General features: G+C 42.4%; 1 protein-coding gene across 1 annotated transcript; it reads left to right on the forward strand.

Moving 5' to 3' along the window:
• The first annotated feature begins 3,599 nt into the window (after positions 1-3,599).
• Positions 3,600-19,593, forward strand: LOC121867685 (putative protein TPRXL). The gene is made up of 7 exons (XM_042367707.1): positions 3,600-4,003; positions 5,683-5,744; positions 8,191-8,269; positions 8,553-8,666; positions 13,349-13,468; positions 18,078-18,146; positions 18,575-19,593. The coding sequence occupies exons 5-7, from the start codon at positions 13,441-13,443 to the stop codon at positions 19,336-19,338; spliced, it is 861 nt and encodes a 286-aa protein (XP_042223641.1). The 5' UTR covers positions 3,600-4,003; positions 5,683-5,744; positions 8,191-8,269; positions 8,553-8,666; positions 13,349-13,440; the 3' UTR covers positions 19,339-19,593.
• Positions 19,594-20,627: the final 1,034 nt, after the last annotated feature.

Consider the following 20,627-nt stretch of genomic DNA (forward strand, 5'->3'; position numbering starts at 1 on the left):
AAAAAAATTTTTTTTCTAATTTATTGTTTTTTTATTACAAATATTAATGATATTCTTTATTTCAGGGGTTTAGATGCATATTTATGCACTTTTTTACAATTTTTACAATTTTATATTATATTTTTCAGTGTTAAGTGGTTGTATTTGGGGGCCTGGAACGGATTAATCCTATAACGAACGAATGCTATAACGAACAAGGTTCTAGAACCAATTAGATTCGTTATAGGATACCCCACTGTACCACAAAATTGGAGAAATAGTAAGCAAAAATCGCGTTATAGCAAACAAGCGTTCGCGTTATACAAATATCGTTCCTAATTCATAAATCGCGTTAGAGCAAATTCGCGTTATCAAAACACGCGTTATAGCAGAACTCACTGTACTGTACTGTAATGTCTCTGTATATGTAATTATTCATCACCAGGAAACATCTTGGTGTCCAACTTAACAAATATTTGACTATATTAACTTATTGTTATGTTCTGTATTTTATTTAAAGATCACCTAATATGTTTTATATTATACAATTATTATAGTAGTTAACTTTCATTTTAAATATATAAACAATTTATTCCAATATGAACACAATATATAGTAAAGTCGTGTGTAATAAAGATGTTATTTTGAATATTGTTTTGTTATGAGCAAAAGTTGTTGTAAGGTTGGTCGTGGAGTTGTGAGGCTCCTATAACAATACCGGACCTCACATTATATCTTACACTGTGAGACCATAGAACCTTGTAGGAACAGATCCAAGCACACTGTATAAAGGCACAGCACTTTATCTCTGATGCAAGAGTCAATACTGTTTACTAAAGTTGTATCTACACTACACATCCAGTCCCACAATGTTCTGACTACTGGGGTCTGATAAACACCCATTGTCACGTGTACTGTGCTATGTAATACAGGCAGCCCCCAGGTTACAGAAGGTAAGTGTCCTTGAAAATTTATCCGGAACACAAAACCAATTTCCCCATTGACTTCCATTTTATAATTGGAGATGCGTTCCCAAAGAAATATTGCAGGCAAAAGGACATATTACAAACACATTTATGAATGAAAAACTATTTTTTTAACACAAACTACATTGCTTATTTTATGATACAATATAATAATAAATATACAAAACACTTGATTTAACTTAACACAAATGATGTTGAGTGCTGAGTTAGGTGAGACAGTGAGTTAAGGTGGTTCTATCAGAGTTACACACAAAATAAAGTGTATAACTTCCGTGAATTTTTCCCCTTATAATATTGAAAAAAAATTATTTAACTTAAAAATTTACCCAATTTCCGTAACGGCGAATTTTTTGTCTGTATCCCGAATTTATTGGTCATAAGTTACAAAATCAGTAAGAGCGAATTTCCGTAACCCGGGGAATGCCTGTACTCTTGTGGTGCTGCTGCTCTCGGGATAGTTATGGGGTGCACAATAAACTAGCCTCCATCATACAGCCAAGCTTATGGAGGCAAACCTTACACATACACCTGATGGCAGATGTTGAGTAAAACCTCCTCGCATCACTGCCAGCCCAGAACACGTGGCAGACACAGCTGTCATCAGGCATGGTGAAGCAGTTGTAGTGGACGTCTCCCCTACAAACTGCGTATCGCATTCCAATGTGCCGCCTTCCCTAGCAACCAACCAGATGTTACCGTATCTTAGCAACGAAACGACTCACCGGCGACTTTCTGGGTTTTCCCAACATGACTCATAGCGGCTGCTGCTGGGTATATAAGCTCTGTCTCTCCATTGAGATTCATTCTGACCATTCTTCTTGAACAAGCAACACCTCCTCCTCCTCCGCTGCCTGGCTGCCTTAGCTCCTCCCTCCGCCTGCCTGGCGGTCCTCGCTCCCGCCAGCGAGCATGTCCTTCTCTGAGCTTCCTCACCAACCAACTCTCATTCTGGCCCATCTTCCTGAACACGCAACACCTCCTCCCAGCAAGCTCCTAGCTGTCCAGCATTCATTCAACCAGGAGGCCAGCAACAGGCAACATCTTATCTAACGAAGCTCCTGCACATCTACCTCCTTCAACAGGCTACTCACCGAACGTCTCTACTGACCAGCTCCTCACCACACGGCACCTCCAGCACCAGACTGTCTATCATATAACTATATTATACAAGAAAACCACATTAGAGTTTCCTTCCATCCTGAGTGCTAGACAACATTAATATCTCGATACCCCTACACAGTTTTATGTCTGCCTGCCTTCCTTAACACCAATATTAAAAGCTATAATTACTGTGTATGTGTTTCTCTCCAACACAGCATCATCACACACACACATTGAACCACAAAATGATAAGGAATATCAATGTGGATGAGAAGGATGATGTAGAGACCTTGAGAAGTGAGCAGAGAAAGTGCCAGGGATGAGAGGACTCTGGTTATGAAGCAGGCAAGAATCTGGTGACTTATCAACACACACACTCCATCGGCTGTGCTCAGTGATGGAGGAGGAGGACAAGTTGTGGCTGCTCATCTGTATGGCCATATTGATGTACACTCGAACACACACAGGTTTATGAAGGTCAACACTACAGTTTGGGGATGGAAAGATCTGATCATAGTTGTATGTTTCGTGCGAGTCAGGTGAGACAAATCCCAGATTCACGACTGTACTTGTTCGGGGATGTACAGGTCACAGGGAGTGTTCAAAGCTCTCGGTCACTCCCTGTTAACCCTGACGAAACTTACATTACTACAGCCTGAGAACCTTTTTTTATGCAGAGAAGAGAGGAAATGTGAGAAGCTGGGTGCAACAAGGTGGTGAAACGAAGTGGATAGAGGAGAAAAGAAGATTGTTTAAGGCCTAGAAGAGGAGAGGCAGCAACAGGATTCACTTGAGGGTCTGGTGAATAGTGTAGACACAAGAGGCGAAGAATAAACCGATAACTAGTAGGCAGTGTGACCATGGTGACGTGGGTGTTGATAACGAGGTAATACTACGAGTGACTATTCAGTGAGAAGTACTAATGGGGGCAGGAGCAGCCTAGGTGTAACAAAAGTGACCACGATAAAGGACTGGGTGGAGAAATCAAATGGCAAAATGAAGAATGGAAAGGCTGTTGGAAGTACCGGATAATACTATAGGTGTGGCAATGGTGACCGAATTGACTGAAGCATGATTCTCAATTGAATGATTCCCACCTAAACAATTACCACATAAATGATTCCCACCTGAACAATTCCCACCAAAACTACCATCTGTTTGAGGTAATTTTTGTCATTCAGCTTAGAAGATTAGATTAAGTTAATTTTTGTTAGGATACGTTTGGTTAAATTAGGTGTGGTTTAACTAGGCTTAGTTTGGTTACTGTAGTACTTGGAGTAAACCTGCCATGTTAGGTAGTATCATCCTCAATGGTTAGTACAGTAGGAAACTGCAATACATTAAAATTATCACCGATCATAAACTGTAGAATTCTTACTTAATTGACGTCATTGTATCTGTGTGTTTGTCTCTGTTAACTGAATTAATCCTGAATCCCAAATCAATTGCAGTGCAGTTTACAGTATTACAACGTTACATAAAATAACATTGATCGTGCGGGTGGCAGCGGGGCACACATGATGCTGGGGCCAACTTACCTGCCTGACAGACCTTACCTGTGCTTGGGGCTGACCACACGTGTATCGTTATCTCTCCCTGACCTGATCTTAGGTGATATAGTGATCTATAAACCCATATTCCAATCGTGATTAAGAGATTAGCGATGTGAATTCCTGGTGAAGTTTAATCTCAACAAAAATCAGAATTGGACTAACAGTGAAAAATTTATTTACTGGGATTTTTTTTTCCGTAACTGATTATGTGATCCACACGTCATCAAAATGGTTAAAATGATTATCTACCATCGTAAAAGAGGGAGATAATTGGTGATTAAGGCTGTAAGAAAAGGGGAAGTGAGTATGTTGAGGGGAAGTGTGACGTCAGAACGATAACACAACAAACCTCGACGGTAGTCAAGACTCATGGACATTACCAAGGTGGGTGGCTCTCTCTCTCTCTCTCTCTCTCTCTCTCTCTCTCTCTCTCTCTCTCTCTCCATAATTCAACACATGTACGATAACTGTACAGGTGTGTCAATAATTTAACACCAGTATAACTAATTTAACGTTAGTATTATCACATATCAGTATACTAAGTTAACACCTGCATAGATTAGTTGTCACCTGCGTAAATTAGTTAACACCTGTCTCACTAATTTTCAAGAAACAATAATAATAATAATAATAATAATAATAATAATAATAATAATAATAATAATAATAATAATAATAACAATAATAATAATAATAATAATAATAATAATAATAATAATAATAATAATAATAATAATAATACCAGTAATAATAATAATAATAATAATAATAATAATAATAATAATAATAATAATAATAATAATAATAATAATAATAATAATAACAATAATAATAATAATAATAATAATAATAATAATAATAATAATAATAATAATAATAATACACAGAGGTTATACATTATACACCATATGCCTACATCATACACACACACATACACTACATCACATATACACACACACACACACACACACACACACATATAACCTTTACATATGAACAACACAGAGAGTGGCGGTGAATAAAAAATTCATACACAGACCAGTATATTGTGTATTAAACCAGACCTTAGACACAGACCAGTATATTGTGTATTAAACCAGACCTCATACACAGACCAGTATATTGTGTATTAAACCAGACCTTATACACAGACCAGTATATTGTGTATTAAACCAGACCTTATACACAGACCAGTATATTGTGTATTAAACCAGACCTCATACACAGACCAGTATATTGTGTATTAAACCAGACCTATACACATCAGTATATTGTGTATTAAACCAGACCTTATACACAGACTGTATATTGTGTGTACAAACCAGACCTTATACACAGACCAGTATATTGTGTGTATTAAAACCAGACCTTATACACAGACCAGTATATTGTGTATTAAACCAGACCTCATACACAGACCAGTATATTGTGTATTAAACCAGACCTTATACACAGACCAGTATATTGTGTATTAAACCAGACCTTATACACAGACCAGTATATTGTGTATTAAACCAGACCTCATACACAGACCAGTATATTGTGTATTAAACCAGACCTTATACACAGACCAGTATATTGTGTATTAAACCAGACCTTATACACAGACCAGTATATTGTGTATTAAACCAGACCTTATACACAGACCAGTATATTGTGTATTAAACCAGACCTTATACACAGACCAGTATATTGTGTATTAAACCAGACCTCATACACAGACCAGTATATTGTGTATTAAACCAGACCTTATACACAGACCAGTATACGGTGTAATAAACCAGACCTTATACACAGACCAGTATATTGTGTATTAAACCAGACCTCATACACAGACCAGTATATTGTGTATTAAACCAGACCTTATACACAGACCAGTATATTGTGTATTAAACCAGACCTTATACACAGACCAGTATATTGTGTATTAAACCAGACCTTATACACAGACCAGTATATTGTGTATTAAACCAGACCTTATACACAGACCAGTATATTGTGTATTAAACCAGACCTTAGACAACTTGTGACGTATTGATATAATTGCATTTTTTCTTCCTCAGATCGACAGTCAGATGCGGTTCTGTACTTGGGAGAATTACGGTGGTCTCAGGCGCCATTATATGTAAGTATTAATGGTCTTCTGGGGGTTATTTTAATGTTAATTTTAACTTACTATAGTGCTACCTTAACCTAACCTAGCCTAACCTAACCTAACATAATTACTGGGGCATATTGTTATTTTAATTTCTTTACAGTGTGTGTGTGTGTGTATGTGTGTGTGTGTGTGTGTGTGTGTGTGTGTGTGTGTGTGTGTGATGTTCTGTTGTAACAAGGTACCAGTGTTGTAACAAGGTACCAGTGTTGTAACAAGGTACCAGTGTTGTAACAAGGTACCAGTGTTGTAACAAGGTACCAGTGTTGTAACAAGGTACCAATGTTGTAACAAGGCATGAAGTAATGTAAATGGTACTTGAAAAGGTAAAAGGTAATTAGGTAAATAAGAAAATAGTCAAGTTGTAACAAGGTCAGGTAATAATTAAAATAAAGGTACTATTGTTGTAACAAGGTACCAGTGTTGTAACAAGGTACCAGTAAAGGTATCAGGCGTGTTGTAAATAAGGTACCAATGAGTAACAAGGTACCAGTGTTGTAACAAAAAGAAAGTAAATAATAAAAATTAATGTTATAACAAGGTACTAGTAAGAACAAGGTACCAGTGTTATAACAAGGTACCAGTAGTAATAAAAGGAGTGTTGTAACAAGGGACTAGGTGTTAAATAAGGTACCAGAGTAAATATGCATCAGTGTTGAACAAGGTACTAGTAGTTGTAACTAAGGTACCAAAAGGTAACAAGGTACTAGTAAGAAACAAAGTGTGTTATAACAAGGTAGCAGCAAATAGTAGTATCAGTAAGTTAGTGGAAAATTGTAAAGTGGTAATAATGGTAAATGTAAATAAAATGTACCAGTGTTGAACAAGGTACTCAGTAAGGTAAATGTACCAGTGTAACAAGGTATCAGTGGTAACAAGGTACCAATGTTATAACAAGGTACCAGTGTTGTATCAGTTCAGATGCGGGTCAGAAAGAACAATATTCTGGTTATTGATTCTGACAACAATCTCTGTCCGCAGGTGAGAGAGAGAGAGAGAGAGAGAGAGAGAGAGAGAGGAGGAGAGGAGGAGAGAGGAGGTTAAATATGAGGCAAATGTCCTTTAACAAAACCTGTAAATACATTTATAAAGAAACTTAACCTAACCCTAACCCTAACCTAACCAAACCTACGAAGGACAGGTGTAATGAGGGATGATAAATTACAGGTGTTGAAGGTGTGATGGTTGACTAATGGTGCAGGTTATGGGGCTGCACCATTGTTGATGTAATGGTTGCATGATGATTCGCTCTGTTTCTAGTGACTACCTGTCCATAACGCTGCATGAATCTCTCTCTCTCGTTAATGTCAAGAGTAACGTCATGTGTCTGACGAATTTATTATGTATCGGGTTGGTGCCACACCACTACCCCCACCACACCACCACACCACACTACCACACCACCACCACCACACCACTACTGAGTACAGGCGCGTGAGGCATGGCCACACACTCTGTTATTCACATTGTGAGAAGGCACATTGTGTATTAGAGAACTGATATAGTTACTATGTAAAGGCTTCCAGTGTAGCCATTGTGCAAACATCAATCACCTACCACACCACACCTCTCACCACTACACACCTCTACCACTAACTCACACCTCTACACCACACCCCACCACTACCACCACTACCACCACACCTCACCACTACCACACCACCACTACACCACTCACACCCCACCACACCTCACCACCACACCCCAACACTACCACACCCCCACCACCAACCACCACGACACCCCACCACACCCCACCCCACACCCCTACCACACCACCACCACACCCATAACACACCACCACTCCCCACCACCAACCCACCACACCCTCACCATACAACACCACCCCAACCTCCACCACAACTCAACCTACCCATACCACACCACTACCACACCCCAACACCACACCACACACCCATACCACACCACACCACTACCACACCTTCCACAAACACCACACCACAACCACACCCTATCACACACCACACCACACCTCTACCACCACACCCACTAACACACTTACTTTAACTCCCCACCACACCACACCACACCCCACCACCACACCACTACCAACCCTAACAAACACACCTCTACCAATTACTACCAAACTTCCACAAAAGATACATCTAACCAGATATGTCTATTAAATGACGAGGACAAAATTACACTGAGACCACGTTAATTAGACGCCTCTGACCTAACGCTAACCAAACCACTCCTAACGCTAACCAAACCAAATTACCAACCCTAACTGCACCTAACGCCAAACCTACCCAACGCTAACCAAACCTACCCTAAACCCACCTAACCTAACTCAAACCCACCAACCAAACCTACCCTAACGCTAACCAAACCTACCCTAACCTACTCCCAAACTTAACTGCAAGCTTCCTAACAGCATTCGTCTTCTCCACAGCTGCGGTCACCCCAAGACCTGCTGTGCTCGGCTGTTGCGTCTCTACTCCGTTCTCCTTCTATCAGCTGTGGTATTTCTGGTACGTTTATATCAGCTGTTTTGTATTTACCATTATCAGCGTTTGTCACTTGGCTTTTGTCACCTACTACCACTACTACTAATACTACTACTAATACTACTACTAATACTACCACTACTACTAATACTACTACTACCACTACTACTAATACTACCACTACCACTACCACTACTACCACTACCACTACCACTACCACTACTACTACCACTACCACTACTACTACTACTACCACTACTACTACTACCACTACTACTACTAATAACCACCATATTCTCTGCTACAGGTTGCTGGTACTGTTGATAATATTGGTGTGTTCAGGTGGAGGCTGGTGGTTTAGGTGGCGTCACGGTGGCTTCAGTAACCACAACACTCCCTCTAGTAACCACATCAGAGCAAGGTAACTAACCTAACTTAATCCAAACTTAATCCGACTTAACCTAACCAAATCGACACCAGAACAAGGTACACCTCCTATTAGTGCATTTACAGGAGCTTGTCAGGTTTTGTGAGCGTGGCAGCGCTGTGTTTAGTATATAGTGAAGGGGAGTGTACTTAGGCTATATGATGAGCCCCTGTAAACACACTAGTGAAGGGAGGTACCTAGGCTATAGACGTAAACACACTCAGTGAAGGGAGTGTACCTAGGCTATATGATCAGCCCCTGTAAACATGACTCAGTGAAGGGACTGTACTCAGGCTATATGACCAGCCCCTGTAAACACACTAGTGAAGGAGTGCACGAGGCTATATGACTAGCCCCTGTAAACACACTCAGTGAAGGACTGTACCTAGGCTATAAGGACCAGCCCCTGTAAACACACTAGTGAAGGAGTGCCCAGGCTATGGGCGGACTAGCCCCTGTAAACACACTAGTGAAGAGGACTGCACGAAGGAGTATGACCAGCCCTGTGAAACACACCAGTGAAGTGAGTGCGCCTTAGGCCATATGACCAGCCCCTGTAAACACACTAGTGAAGGGAGTACCAGCTATGACCAGCCCCTGTAAACACACTAGTGAAGGGGATTGCACGCAGGCTATATGACCAGCCCTGTAAACACACTAGTGAAGGGGAGTGTACCTAGGCCATATGACCAGCCCCTGTAAAACACACAGTGAAGGACTGTACTCAGACTATAGCGAGACGAGCCCCGTAAACACACTAGTGAAGGACTGTAATGAAGCAGAAGTGACGAGCCCCTGCAACACACCAGTGAAGGACTGTACCTAGGCTATATGATTTGAGCCCCAAACACAACACTAGTGAAGGAGCAATGAAGGAGGCGACGAGCCTCTGTAAACACACCAGTGAAGGGGACTTCGTACCTAGGGCTATATGACCAGCCTCTGTAAACACACTAGTGAAGGGGATCACCTAGGCTATATGATGAGCCCCTGTAACATGGCCCAGTGAAGGGATCACTTAGGCTATATGACGAGCCCCTGTAAACACACTAGTGAAGGGAGAGTGTACTTGAAGCAGGCGACCAGCCCCAGAAACACACTAGTGAAGGAGGCTCTAGGCTATATGACGAGCCCCTGCAATTACTAGTGAAGGGACTGTACCTAGGCTATATGACCAGCCCCTGTAAACACACTAGTGAAGGGAGTGCACCGCGGGCTATATGACGAGCCCCTGTAAACGCACTAGTGAAGGCTGACTGTACCTAGGCTATATGACCAGCCCCTAAACACACTCAGTGAAGGACTGCACGAAGCTGCAAGTGACGAGCCCCTGTAAAATAATTCAGAAGGGAGTGTACCCAGGCTATACATGACGAGCCCCTGTAAACACACTAGTGAAGGGACTGTACTTGTGCTGCATGACTAGCCCTCAAACACACACTAGTGAAGGGACTGTACGAAGCATAAGGATGAGCCCCTGTAAACGCGAATTAGTGAAGGACTGTACCTAGGCCATATGACCAGCTCCCTGTAAAACAACACACTAGTGAAGGACTGGTACCTAGGCTATATGACGAGCCCTGTAAACACAGACTAGCGAAGGGGACTGTACTCTAGGCTATATGACTAGGCCCTGTAAACACACTCAGTGAAGGACCGTACTCTAGCCATATGATTCCAGCCCCTGTAAACACATTCAGTGAAGGGACTGTACCAGGCCAAGGCGACCAGCCCTGTAAACACACTCAGTGAAGGGGACTGTACCTAGGCTATATGACCAGCCCCAAACACACTAGTGAAGGGAGTGTACCCAGGCTATATGACCAGCCTCCCTGTAAACACATCTAGTGAAGGAGTGTAATGAGGGCTATTATATGACCAGCCTCCCCAAACACACTCCAGTAGTGACTGTACCTAGGCTATATGACCAGCCCCTGTAAACACACTAGTGAAGGGGAGGTACTCTAGCTATAATGACCAGCCCCCTGTAAACACACTCAGTGAAGGACTGTACCTAGACTATATGAGACGAGCCCCCTGTAAACACACTATGAAGGGGACTGTACTAGGCTATATGACGAGCTTCCCTGTAAACACACCAGTGAAGGACTGTACTAGGCCATATGATGTTTCCCTGTAAACACACTAGTGAAGGGGAGTACTCTAGGCTATGACGAGCCCTGTAAACACACCCCAGTGAGAAGGGACTGCACTCCTAGGCTATATGACCAGCCTCCTGTAAAACACACTCAGTGAAGGGGACTGGTACTAGGCTATATGACGAGCCCCTGCAAATACACCAGTGAAGTGGACTGTACTCTAGGCCATATGACGAGCCCTGTAAAAATACATTCAGTGAAGGGGAGTACCTTAGCTATATGACCAGCTCCCCCAAACACACTAGAGGAAGGGAGTGTACTAGGCTATATGACAGCTCCTGTAAACACACACTAGTGAAGGGACTGCACTCTAGGCTATATGTGACCAGCCCCTGTAAAACACACCTGCTAGTGAAGGGAGTGTACCGTGGCTAAGGACGAGCCCTGTAAACGCATCACTCCAGTGAAGGACTGCACGAATATATGACCAGCCCCTGTAAACACACGATCTATGTAATCGTACCTAGGCCATATGACGAGCCCCTAAACACACTAGTGAAGGAGGTACCTAGGCTGGCGGGGCGGACGCAGCCCCTGTAAACACACCATTGAAGGGACTGTACCTAGGCTATACAGACCAGCCCCTGTAAAACACATTCAGTGAAGGACTGTACCTAGGCTATATGATGAGCTCTGTAAACACACTACAGTGAAGGGGACTGGTACTAGCTATATGACCAGCCCCTGTAAACACACTAGTGAAGGACTGTACTCTAGGTTATATGACGAGCATGTAAACACACTAAAGAAGGACTGCACGAAGCAGGCGACCAGCCCTGTAAAACACACTCCAGTGAAGGGACTGTACTAGCCATGACGAGCCTGTAAACACACCAGTGAAGGACTGTACTGCAGGGGCCATATGACCAGCCCTGTAAACACACTCAGTGAAGGACTGTACCTGGGCTATATGACGAGCCCCTGTAAACACACTAGGGTGAAGGGGACTGTACCTAGCTATATGACCAGCCCCTGTAAACACATCTACAGTGAAGGTGGACTGTACTAGCTATACAAGTATGAGCCCCTGTAAACACACTAGTGAAGGGGACTGTACCTAGGCTATATGACGAGCCCCTGTAAACACACTCAGTGAAGGGGACTGTACGTAGGCTATATGATGAGCCCCTCAAACACACTATAGTGAAGCGACTGCACGAAGCCATGACGAGCCCCCAAACACACTAGTGAAGGACTGGTACCTAGTTATATGACCAGCCCTGTAAACACACTAGTGAAGGATTGGTACTCTAGGCCATATATGACCAGCCCCTGTAAACACTAGTGAAGGGGACTGCACGTAGCCATATGATTGTGCCCTGTAAACACACTAGTGAAGGACTGTACCTAGCTATATGACCAGCCCCTGTAAACACACTAGTGAAGGACTGCCCAGGGCTATATGACGAGCTCCCTGTAAACACACCAGTAAGGGACTGTGTACTCAGGCTATATGACCAGCCCCTGTAAACACACTAGTGAAGGAGTGTACCTAGGTTATATGACGAGCCCCTGTAAACACATTAGTGAAGGACTGTACTTGGGCTATATGACCAGCCCCTGTAAACACACTCAGTGAAGGACTGTACTCTAGGCTATATGACCAGCCCTGTAAACACACCAGTATGCTGACTGTACCTAGGCTTATATGACGAGCCCCTGTAAACACACCAGTGAAGGGACTGTACTTCCAGACCATATGACCAGCCCCTGTAAACACATCACTCCACAGGGGTGAAGGGATCACCTAGGCTATATGACCAGCCCCTGTAAACACACTCCAGTGAAGGGACTGTACCTAGGCTATATGACCAGCCCCTGTAAACACACTCAGTGAAGGACTGTACCTAGGCTATATGACCAGCCCCTGTAAAACACACCTTGTGGTGACTGGACTTAGGGCTATATGACCACAGCCCCTGTAAAACACACTCAGTGAAGGACTGCACCCAGGCAATATGACGAGCCCCTGTAAACACACTAGTGAAGGACGTAATTTGTGCTATATGACGAGCCCCTGTAAACACACTAGTGAAGAGGACTGTACCCAGGGGCTTGATGGCTAGACGCCCTGTAAACACACCAGTGAAGGGGATCACCTAGGCTATATGACCAGCCCCTGTAAAACACACTAGTGAAGGAGTGTACCTAGGCTATAAGTATGACGAGCCTGTAAAACAAGCCACCAGTGAAGAGGACTGTACCCAGCTACATGACCAGCTCCTGTAAACACACTCAGTGAAGGACTAGTGAAGGGGATGGCTATATGACGGCCCCTGTAAACACACTAGTGAAGGGGACTGTACCTAGGCTATATGACCAGCTCCTGTAAACACACTAGTGAAGGGGACTGTACCTAGGTAATGTAGTTCTGTGGAAATTTAAAAAAAAATTATGTCAGCCTTTATTCTCATTTAGATTCTCATCACTGAGGGTCTACCTAACCTAACCTAACCTAACCTAATATAACTTAACTTACCTAAAATGCGATCATATGACTTACATTATATTTACCAGACGTCACAGGGCAGCCAGAACACAGGGACACAGTGGGGTCAGAGTGTACCCTCATCCACACAGCTACTACACAGGCCAAGGAGCTCCACCTGATGACTACACCTCCGGGTTATGATAAAGGTAATTGTTTACTATTTTGACTATCTGTTTGTTGTTTGTTAGTTTGTTTTTCATATATAATGCTTTAAATAACGAAGACCAGGTTAGATTGATAGGTGTGTGTGTGTGTGTGTGTGTGTGTGTGTGCAGGTAAAGAAGGAACTAACTATTGTATCGAACGTGGGTCCTCGTTGTGGGGCGGTGAGTACTTATACGTAAAGACCACACACACACACACACACACACACCTCCTAACCAGTGGTCAATAAATAAATATCAGTGACGTCATCGCCTGAATCGTACCCTAGTCGTGACGTCACACATCCACGTCATGACATAGTTGGGTCGTGACGTCACATATATACAAATGACTGGATATAGGTGAAGACTGACATACAAACAGTTATATGACTGTTATATAACTGTCATACGAGTGATAATGACTGTTATATAACTGTCATACGAGTGATAATGACTGTTATATAACTGTCATACGAGTGATAATGACTGTTATATAACTGTCATACGAGTGATAATGACTGTTATATAACTGTCATACGAGTGATAATGACTGTTATATAACTGTCATACGAGTGATAATGACTGTTATATAACTGTCATACGAGTGATAATGACTGTTATATAACTGTCATACGAGTGATAATGACTGTTATATAACTGTCAAGGTTTAGTGATAATGACCGGGTTAAGTATAACTGTCATACGAGTGATAATGACCGTTATATAACCGTCATACGAGTGATAATGACCGTTATATAACCGTCATACGAGCGATAATGACTGTTATATAACTGTCATACGAGTGATAATGACTGTTATATAACCGTCATACGAGTGATACGATCGTTATATAACCGTCATACGAGCGATACGACTGGGTTATATAACTGTCATATGAGTGATAATGACTGCTTATATAACTGTCATACGAGTGATACCGACTGTTATATAACCGTCATACGAGTGATAAATAATGACTGCTATATAACTGTCATATTGAGTGATAATGACTGTTATATAACTGTCATACGAGTGATAACACTGTTATATAACCGTCATATGAGTGATAATGACTGTTATATAACTGTCATATTTGAGTGATACGACTGTTATATAACCGTCATACGAGTGATAATGACCGTTATATAACTGTCAGACGAGTGATAATGACCGTTATATAACTGTCATACGAGTGATAATGACTGTTATATAACCATTACATGAGTGATAATGACTGTTATATAACTGTCATACGAGGATAATGACTGTTATATAACTGTCATACGAGTGATAATGATTGTTATATAACTGTCATACGAGTGATAATGACTGTTATATAACTGTCATACGAGTGATAATGACTGTTATATAACTGTCATACGAGTGATAATGACTGTTATATAACTGTCATACGAGTGATAATGATTGTTATATAACTGTCATACGAGTGATAATGACTGTTATATAACTGTCATACGAGTGATAATGACTGTTATATAACTCATACGAGTGATAATGACTGTTATATAACTGTCATACGAGTGATAATGACTGTTATATAACTGTCATACGAGTGATAATGACTGTTATATAACTGTCATACGAGTGATAATGACTGTTATATAACTGTCATACGAGTGATAATTAAGTTATATCTGTTAAATATCAGTTTTATCCCCAATAGTAGAGAATATATATACAGATAAGTTATGTTAAGTTATGTTAAATTAGGTTTGGTTAGGTTAGGTTTGGTTAGGTTAGGTTAGGTTAGGTTATATAAGAGCTCAGATAAAGACACTACGATGCTTCCAACAGGTAAATTAATTATTATGTTACGAGACACACACACACACACACACAAGGTGAATGTCAGACAATGATATTTCACCTGACATTTAGCGGCGCCTCTAACACAAAGACCTGACCTTAACAGCAGATAACGACGCAAAAGGAAGAGTCAGGTGGATGGCAGCCTCATGTGGCGGTCATAATGCGTAGGAATACTGACCTAACCTAACCTGACCTAACCTAACCCAACCTAACCAAACCTAACCTGACCTAACCTAACTCAACCTAACCCAACCCACCCCAACCTAACTCAACCTAACCCAGCCTACCACCGAACCTAGCCCTGGTGGACGATGGTGTAACCTTACTCGAGTGGGTTAGTCATCGTCCTCAAGGAGTTCAGTCATCGTCCTCGGGTTACTTCATCGTCCTCGGGTTAAGTCATCGTCCTCAAGGGTTAAGTCATCGTCCTCTAGGAGTTCAGTCATCGTCCTCAAGGGTTGTCATCGTCCTCAAGGGTTGTCATCGTCCTCAAGGGGTCAGTCATCGTCCTCAAGGTCAAGTCATCGTCCTCAAGAGGTTAAGTCATCCTATTGAAGGGGTTATTATCGTCCTCAAGGGTTGTCATCGTCCTCAAGGAGTTCAGTCATCGTCCTCAAGGGTCAAGTCATCGTCCTCATAAGTTATCGTCCTCAAGAGTTCAGTCATCGTCCTCAAGGGTCAAGTCATCGTCCTGCGAAGTAGTTTAAGTCATCGTCTGGGTTGTTATCGTCCTCAAGGGGCGTCATCGTCCTCAAGATTAAGTCATCCTATTGAAGGGGTTAAGTTATCGTCCTCAAGGGGTTAAGTTATCGTCCTCAAGGGGTCAAGTCATCGTCCTCAAGAGGTTAAGTCATCCTATTGAAGGGTTAAGTTATCGTCCTCAAGGGTTAATTCATCCTATTGAAGGGGTTAAGTTATCGTCCTCAGGGGTCAAGTCATCGTCCTCAAGAGGTTAAGTCATCTATTGAAGGGTCCATCGTCCTCGGGGTTAAGTTATCGTCCTCAAGGGGTTAGTTATCGTCCTCAAGGGGTTAAGTCATCGTCCTCAGAGGTTAAGTCATCTATTGAAGGGTTAAGTTATCGTCCTCAGGGTTAAGTCATCGTCCTCAAGAGGTTAAGTCATCGTCCTCAAGGGGTTAAGTCATCCTATTGAAGGGGTTAAGTTATCGTCCTCAAGGGGTTAAGTCATCGTACTCAAGGGGTTAAATTCATCGTCCTCAAGGGGTTAAATTCATCGTCCTCAAGGGGTTAAGTCATCGTCCTCAAGGGGTTAAGTCATCGTCCTCAAGGGGTTAAGTCATCGTCCTCAAGGGGTTAAGTCATCGTCCTCAAGGGGTTAAGTCATCGTCCTCAAGGGGTTAAGTCATCGTCCTCAAGGAGTTAAGTCATCGTCCTCAAGGAGTCAAGTCATCGTCCTCAAGGGGTTAAGTCATCGTCCTCAAAGAGATTAAAGTCATCGTCCTCAAGGGTTAAGTCATCGTCCTCAAGGGGTTAAGTCGTCGTCCTCAAAGGGGTTAAGTCATCGTCCTCAAGGGGTCAAGTCATCGTCTCAAGGGGTTAAGTCATCTCGTCCTCAAGGGGTCAAGTCATCTCCTCAGGGGTTAAATCGTCGTCCTCAAGGGGTTAAGTCATCGTTCTCATGGGGTTAAGTCGTCGTCGTCGTCGTCCTCAAGGGGTTAAGTCATCGTTCTCAAGGGGTTACGTTCTCAAGGGGTTAAGTCATCGTCCTCAAGGGGTTAAGTCATCGTCCTCAAGGGGTTAAGTCATCGTCCTCAAGGGTTAAGTCATCGTCCTCAAGGGTTAAGTCATCGTCCTCAAGGGCTCATGTCATCGTCCTCAAGGGATTAAGTCATCGTCCCAAGGGGTCAAGTCGTCGTTCTCAAGGGGTTAAATCGTCGTCCTCAAGGGGTTAAGTCATCGTTCTCATGGGGTTAAGTCGTCGTCGTCGTCGTCCTCAAGGGGTTAAGTCATCGTTCTCAAGGGGTTAAGTCATCGTCCTCAAGGGGTTAAAGTTATAGACCTCATGGGCTCAAGTCGTCGTCCTCAAGGGTTAAGTCATCGTCCTCAAGGGGTTAAGTCATCGTCCTCAAGGGGTTAAGTCATCGTCCTCAAGGGGTTAAGTCATCGTCCTCAAGGGGTTAAGTCATCGTCCTCAAGGGATTAAGTCATCGTCCTCAAGGGATTAAGTCATCGTCCTCAAGGGATTAAGTCATCGTCCTCAAGGGGTTAATTCATCGTCCTCAATGGGTTAAGTCATTGTCCTCAATGGGTTAAGTCATCGTCCTCAAGGGATTAAAGTTATAGTCCTCAAGGGCTCAAGTCATCGTCTTCAACGGTTAAGTCATCGTCCTCAAGGGTTAAGTCATGTCCTCAAGGGGTTAAGTCATCGTCCTCAAGGGGTCAAGTCATCGTCCTCAAGGGGTTAAGTCATCGTCCTCAAGGGGTTAAGTCATCGTCCTCAAGGGGTTAAGTCATCGTCCTCAAGGGGTTAAGTCTGAGACGGTATCCTAATCTTCAGGAAATACAACTGAAGAAATAATCCTTAGCTTATATTCTCACCCGGAACCAAGACCCAAAACAAACCGTGGGAGTTTTTCCCCTGTGAATCTAAATTTATATAAGTCATTTAGTGAGCGTATTACCCAACAACAATTATAATTAAAATCCCAAACATAATGTAATAAATAATAATAAACGTATACATGGTAAATATAAACGTTATAAATAATGTTTTTGTGGATAAATATGAAAATAACAAAGAATGTGTTTTTGTTTACAGATCCGCCATCTTACAACGAAGTTATCTCCCACCTTAGTCAGTTCCCGCGAGCAGGTGCAGAGAGTGGAGGTGTGTGGGTCATGACAGTGAATTTCCTGGCACAGTTAGTCTTTACACACTGTAGTTTAAACTATAGTCTTTACACTGTTTATAATACAACAGTTACCAATATCTTATGTACGCGACAGTCACCAGTCTTTACAAGCACTGTAGTGTAGTACGTGTAGTATCTTTCATCTGGCTTCACTATTGATGTCTGCTACAATAGTTTATTCACCTGAAGATTAATCACCCCATCGCTAACCTAACCTTAACCTAATTTAACCTTAACCTAACCTAACCTTAACCTAATTTAACCTTAACCTAACCTAACCTTAACCTAACCTATTAATGTCCGCTACAGTACAGTAGTATATTGATTCACCTAAAGATTTAACACCCCATCTGTGAGGTGATCATTAAAATATGTGTTATTGAAGGCTTGTCTTGTGTTACAGGGACGGAAGACGCTGGCGGTGATGGGATATTACCTAGTGCACCTCATGTGACGGCCTCCATCCTCAACTGCCAAATGTCTGTCCCTCCACCCAGCTACGAGATGGTACTAGACCTCAAGAAGCGGGAGGTGCAGTTACAGCGAGAGATAAACGTGGAGGAACAACTGGAGAGCGTTAATAGTGCAAGGAGTAAAATACGGAACATCTTAGGGCGGGTGAGGCCATACACAACTACCCCAGAGTCGCAGCCTCCCGCCCTCGAGGCTTACGTCCCAACCAACTTCTCCTCCTCCAACACTACACCGTCAGGACTCTTCACCATCAGTAGGGAAAGTCTCCCCTCTCAGGAGTTTTACAACCGGGCGTCATCGTCGTCAAGTCATCCACAGTCGTTAGGTATTGCCCGTAACACATCGTCACCCTCCAGCGTGGGGTCCTCGTCACACTCAGACTACTCCTCGTCCTTCATCTCTAGTCCTTCCTCCGCCGGCAGATCGCTAGTGACGCCGCCTCCCCCTGAATACTTCCCCCCTTCTACCCCCAGATCAGTCGACGTCATAAACCCAGACCCCCAAGACCCGGCAACACACACGGAGGAGCCCCCGACGCTGGATCACGCCGGAACCTCACGTCCCTGTACAGGACGCTCAGTTCTCTCCCGGCCTACTACCTCTATAAGCACCCGCACCCTCCCTCCCCCTCCCCAACTAGTGAGGAAGACCAGCCTGCCAGGGGCGGTGCTGGAGAACGACGGGGACAAATAAAGGATCAGCCATGATTCTCCTACACACACAACAAAGCACCGCTGTGATGCAAAAAATCCGTCCTGCTGTCAACCCTAGTAACTCACCCATGGCGGACACTGTTGGTCACGTCTGAGTGTCTCCCACCAGCACAACACAACGCCACGTTATCAATAAGAAATAAACACTGCATTATGTCCATAAGTGTAATGACCATCCAGAGAGGGACACACAATCACTCGGGGAAGGGAAACTGATAATAAAAGCTTCAGAAACTGATGATCACATGAATATTAAACACCACCCTAACGTTAACTTAACCCTACGCTATCCCAACCTTCCTTAACATAACCTACCCCCAGATAGCGTTAGTGTGTTTAATAAGGTGAAGTCAACAAGGGGAGTAATCTTCAACTAATTCACTCTCCCCCCAGACTTGGTGATCGGTAAGTCCCTGTACAGCATATACCTACATCATTATATACCTTATATCTACAGTACAGCTCTGTAGGGTATAATGTAGGTATGACAAGGTATATAACAGAGTAGGTATGACAAGGTATATGACAGTGTAAGTATAAGCTGCATAACAAAGAAGAACTGAAGTTATATTAAACCAGGGACTTTACGATCAGTTGTACAATACGGTTTCCTCCAACGAAAATTAATCTAAATAACAACAATAAGAACTTGAACAAAATGACTTGGTAATCTATGGTAAAATTCTCTAAATGAACAAATTAAAGTTATAATTGAGACTAAGACGAACAAAAAATGAGTCAAACCAAAGTAAGCATTATGATCGCTGGTTCTTGTTCGTGGTTATTTCGGTGGCACTCGATAGATATACTAAATAAGCTATATATTTATGACCATATTTTCTATATTTCTATATTTTTCATTGCTGTTAATGTCACGTAATACTGTTAATAATACACTTGTGATGTGGTGTTCGGTAGAGATGTTTTGAATACAACTGTAATTATTAGCCTAATGTTTCTTCTTAATTTTTACCATGACGTGTGAATAACGACGAGATTATAACAATATAATAATACTCCGTCCAATGATAGTTTATTTTATACATTTTAAATCTTTAGAGGTCCGGAGAAAATTGTACAGCTCATATAGAACAAAACTTGATAAGGTAAAAAACACAATAAACTTGGAAAAAAAATATGCATTAATGAAGGAGATAAAATAATTATAAAAACAATATTTACTGGCAACAGGAGGCTGAGTGTTAATAATAATGAACGCACTAATTGGTTCACAGTTAGATAGGGAGTAAGACAAGGGGGTGTCAAATC

Source organism: Homarus americanus, unplaced genomic scaffold (assembly GCF_018991925.1).
Source record: "Homarus americanus isolate GMGI-L3 unplaced genomic scaffold, GMGI_Hamer_2.0 scaffold46583, whole genome shotgun sequence".
In the NCBI taxonomy this organism is placed as follows: domain Eukaryota; kingdom Metazoa; phylum Arthropoda; class Malacostraca; order Decapoda; family Nephropidae; genus Homarus; species Homarus americanus.